The sequence below is a fragment of the Montipora foliosa genome, chromosome 3, assembly GCF_036669935.1.
Source record: "Montipora foliosa isolate CH-2021 chromosome 3, ASM3666993v2, whole genome shotgun sequence".
NCBI lineage: Eukaryota > Metazoa > Cnidaria > Anthozoa > Scleractinia > Acroporidae > Montipora > Montipora foliosa.
Window position 1 is genome coordinate 57,322,080 of NC_090871.1, and position 5,000 is coordinate 57,327,079.

The window sequence follows — 5,000 nt, forward strand, 5'->3', positions numbered from 1 at the left end:
GAAGCAACATTGATTGTAAACATGGTACACTATATAAATATGATATGATATTGAGGAAAACAGCTCACTTCTGTTTGCCTAATCTTCCTCTTATGCAATGCCGTTCCTGAATTTGGTTGTTTGGTTGTTTCTAATCTCTTCTCTTCATTTTAGCATTGTAGGCCAGATTACCACATTTATTTTCTTTGATCTACTTTGTTGTCAAAAAAGACATCCCAAATAAACGTCATTGGTTGGGCGTCTTGTTTGAGAGAATATCAGAAGTTCCATATTTTGGTCTGAAGTAGAATGAGGGTTTTACTAGTTAGACACAGACCGGACACCCACACCATTTTCCGGGAGTAACTTCCCCCACCCATGTGCACGTGCACACACCCACACACGGGAATTTTGTTCCCTGACATTGTCATGACATTCACATTATTCTTTATTCAAATAGGTCAGAAATGGCCAGCACTTCAGACCCAGATGAAGTGCTTCGATCAACAACTGGAAAAGCAAATTTTCAACGTATTGCACGACTGTTGATAAGTGGAGGCACTACGCTACTGAGAGAGATTTTTGATGTGTTTTGTCCACCAAGTAATCTTCCTACAATACTAAAAAATCCAGCCACAAAGAAACAACTCAAATCAGCAAAGCTCACCAAACCACAGTGGGACTGTCTTTACCCTTCCCCAGGGGTGTACGGTGAGTCAGTAGATTTTGATGTTACATTGCTGTTCAGGTTGCTGAGGACAATATGCAACCTCATCCGTCCTGCCACAGGCTGGGATGCTCTGCCAACCAATACAGACCGCAGTTTAGCTGCAGATTTGGCAAGAATTAAGTATTACCGCAACTCAGTATATGGCCATGGGAACATGGAGATAATAGATGACTTCGACTTTTTATCGCTGTGGCAGGAAATAAGTGGAGCCCTTGTTAGAATTGCAGGTCAAATCAGCCCTGTGAAGAAGCGCGAGTGGAAGGATGCCATTGATAAATTCTTAAAGGAACCCCTCACAGCAGAGGACGAAAGAAATGTAGAAGAACTCATGAGCTGGTATAAAAACGATATAGATGTTAAGAAATCCTTAGATGAACTGAAAGTTTTAACTAAAGAAGGAATGGATCAGTTGAAAGGTGTCCGGGGATTGCTTGAAGAAAAGATTCCTATGATTCAGGCAATTGAAGAGAAACTGCAAGGCCTAGAAACAGCATATCAAGAGGACGCTCAAGTCACAAAAGATAAGCTAGCTGAGTTGCATCAATTAATAGACAGCCTTTGCTCCACATCTGGCAGTTCTAATTCAATTGCAGGTCAGTTAAAATTTTTTCCTAGCATTTTCGCATCAGAGAAAACATCTCTTCTTTCATTACGGTCAAATGTTGTTCCACACGTCATCACACACACATATAATTTATATATACATATATATATATATATATATATATATATAGGGAAGAAAAAAACACATAAACTACTTTTTTTCTTCCGTATATATTTCGCTCTACTTCTATGTATTGAGCACTGTTTACGAAAATCAAGTTTCACACTTTATATATATATATATATATATATATATATATACAAATGTAAGAAGGAAAGTATTACTAGTTACTCGAGTTTCACGCTCAAGGCGATCATCAGACTGATCGTTGTCTACGAGAAGGTGTCATATATAAGTTTTCAAATTTAGGAACGGTTGCAGCGACGCTTCCGGTGATTGGTTGTCGTGAAAAACTTGTTTTCATGGCGGCATTTCGTTACCAGCTCAGATTTCTTGTTCAAGAGAAAGGCGTTTTTTGCGCTCAAGATGCAAAGTTTTTCAGATAAACACAGGTTGCAGCGAGAAGGGTTGCCTTTGTACGCTTTTGCTCTTTTTACGATGCGCCAGTTGATTGCGTAGTCGATGTTTTTGTCCTTTAAGTCCCAGATGTGCTTGGAAAGTACAGTGTCATGTGAGTGTTTTTTGTCATTGAAAGAAAGCTTGTGGTTGTTGTACCGTGTTTTGAATTCGTTTTCCGTCATGCCAATGTAGGATCTTGAGTTACCGGAAGTTGTTGTGACAGTAGCTTGGTAGATAATGTTGCTGGTTAGGCACGCACCGTCAAGAGGGCAAAGGTTTTTGTTTCTACAATTGCATTTCTTCTCACTGGAGGACTCGTTGCACTCATTCAGGATCTTCTGGTTGTGGCTTTTGATTACGTTAGCCATGTTTGTAGTGCAGCTGTAGCTGACCTTGAGGTTGTTTCTATTGAATATTTTGTGGAGCTTGTGTGACTTTGGGAAATGTTTGTTTATCAGGCAAAGGAATGATTTAGCGATGTTGGTTCGAACATTCTGGCTGTATGGCGGGTTAAACCATATGATTTTTCTTGACCTGATTCTGGATTTTGCTCTTCCTTGGTTTTGATTTTGATTTGCAACATAATGGATTCGTTCTTTGTACCCGCTGGATTTCAGGGCGTTGTTGTATAACTGCGAGGTTTTATCGAACTCGTCTTGGTCGCAGGACAAACTCGATACTCTAGTGCCTATGGATGTTGGAATTTGCCTAATTATAGAAGGTGGGTGATTGGATTTGGCGTTGATGTACAATGGATCGTTGTCAGGTTTTCTGTATGGGAAATACCTTCCAGTTGTTAGATTTAGTGTGACATCGAGATAATTCACCACCTTGAGGTTGCCTTGCACTGTTGCCTTGCACTTGCCTTGCACACACTAGAGAGAGAGAGAGAGAGAGAGAGAGAGAGAGCCAGAAGAATAGGGCACTTTTGTAACGTAGGGAACTTTTGTAACGCATTTAGGGAACTTTTGTAACGCATTTAGGGAACTTTTGTAACGGTAGGGAACTTTTGTAACTAAAAGTAGGACACTTTTGTAACCATTGTATAAACGTGATTTCTAACAAAAGAGCGTGCTAAAGAGGCTTCTATTATTATACATTGTAGTCACCATCTGCCTCCTTATTGGCTAAAAACTTACAGTTAATTCTGCGAAAGAATGCGACTTACAGATTTTTAACTAATCTGCCAGTAAATTAAAGAATAATCTATAGATTGCGCTGTTTACATCGCGTTTTTGTCGTGTTGTCGAGCTTTTGTTGCGCGGTTTCATTGTTGGCGGACTGTTTTTTTTTTTTTTTTGCGCTGTTGTCGCGCTATTGTCGCAATGTTGTGGCACTGTTGTCGCGTTGTTCTCGTGCTTTCAAGGCGCTTTTATCGCACTGTTGTCGCATTGCTGTTGCGTTCTTGTTGCGCTGTTGTTGTGCTGTCGTCATGCTGTTATTGCGTTCTTGCTGTACTGTTGTTGCACTTTTATTGCGCTGTTGTCGCGCTAGTGTTGCGCTTTTGTTACGTTTTCGCGCTGTTGCTACGCTGTTATTGCGCTTCTGTCCCTCTGTTTTTGCACTGTTGTTGCGCCCCTTTTTTGCTCTTTTATTGCGCTGTGGTTACGTTGTTGTTGCGCTGATGCACTGTTAATGCGTTGTCGTTGCGCTGTTGTCGCTCTGTTGTCGCAGTGTTTTTGCTCTGTTGTTGCGCTTTTGTTGCGCTGTGGTTGCGTAGTTGCGCTTTTGTCGCTGTTGATGCGCTGTTGTTGCACTGTTGTTGCGTTGTTGCTCTGTTGTCGCGCTGTTGTTGTTCTGTTGTCGCGCTGTTTTTGCTCTGTTGTTTCGCTTTTGTAACGCTGTGGTTGCGTTGTTGCGTTTTTGTCGCTGTTGTTGCGCTGTTGTGGCGTTGTTCTTGCATTGTTGTTGCGCTGTTCCTCTGTCGTCGCGCTGTTTTCGGTCTTTTGTTGCGTTGTTGTTGCTTTGTTGAGCGCTTTGGTTCCTTTTTTACTGGGTTGCCTATGGCAAACCCAGTCGAGGTCTTCGTTTAGTTTGTTTGTTTTATTTTTGTTTATGTTTTTTTTGTTTTGTTTTTTTTATTTTTTTCGCACCTTGTCTTTTTTAACGACAAGACCGGTTTTAATTAATTAATTAATTAATTTTTATTTATTTATTTATTTATTAGTAGTATTGCCTTATCATTTGGGAGTACAAAATTAGAGGCCCTGTAGATAAGTGATGTGCGCTGAGGCAATCTCGAATAGGTAACCAACTATTCTTAATTAAAGAACTATCATCTATCAAAATACTGCCAAACACCTAGGGGAGAGTCCAACAAACACGCTGCCATGTACCGGGTCAGAACATTTGTTCATGCTTCCAAGGGTTTAAAGGCAGTATACTTTTAAGGATCCGTATTTACAATTATATAAACCACAAAAAGATACGCTTTGATTCCATAAATTTTATACTTGTTTATTAATGACTACCAGTAAGACCTCACTTAAGCCACGCCCTAAAAAAATTAGGATCTAGATTGGGTGATTATCAGAGCTAAAGTCTTTTCTAAATAAGTGGATAAGTTAAAACGATATTACGAGTACGTCATCATCCTATCTTTCAAAACTATCTACGGCTGTTCAAGGTAAACTGAGGTGTAAGCATCGGCGCGTGGTAACGCTAAAGAACACTATTGGAGCATCTAACAATCTTAGCAAGATTTACCATTGTATCATTTAAAATTAGTTCGCTCCGTAAAGATCTTTATTTCCAGATGCCTGCTAAAAACAAAAACGGCTTGATTTCATAAATTTTACATTGTTTAATTATGAGTATCAAAATACCTTAGCCACGCCTATAAAGTTTAGGGGGGTGGTTAACACGCTAACACGCGGCTAACACAGAGATAACACACTCTTCAAATCAGTATGTAAAATTACAAACATTTGGTGTGCTTAACTTGAAGTGTTGTGTCATTAATACAGATGGGTAAAATAAGTATGGCACAGAATAGTTTAATGGACAAACTGAAGCTTTTTGTGGTAGCTAATAATTTTAGAGATGTTGTCAGTGGACACAGGAGTCAATGTGAACGACGCACAGTTGAAATTGACCTAAGTAACATTTCAAGAGGAAGATAGTGAAACGGTAAGCTGTCATATCATTTCATTTTGGCAATTCTTATTA

General features: G+C 39.6%; 2 protein-coding genes across 6 annotated transcripts in view; one reads left to right on the plus strand and one right to left on the minus strand.

Moving 5' to 3' along the window:
• LOC137997757 (uncharacterized) overlaps positions 1-5,000 on the minus strand; it is a 414,333-nt gene that overhangs the window by 136,589 nt on the left and 272,744 nt on the right. The gene's annotated exons all lie outside the window — the stretch shown is intronic.
• Positions 1-5,000, plus strand: part of LOC137997770 (E3 ubiquitin-protein ligase DZIP3-like) — a 22,410-nt gene that overhangs the window by 9,010 nt on the left and 8,400 nt on the right. For all 4 annotated transcript variants that reach the window (XM_068844007.1, XM_068844009.1, XM_068844010.1 and 1 more), the window contains one exon: positions 440-1,302. In XM_068844007.1, coding sequence (XP_068700108.1) covers positions 447-1,302 — 856 coding nt within the window. In that variant the 5' untranslated portion in view covers positions 440-446. The remainder of the gene's footprint in view (positions 1-439; positions 1,303-5,000) is intronic.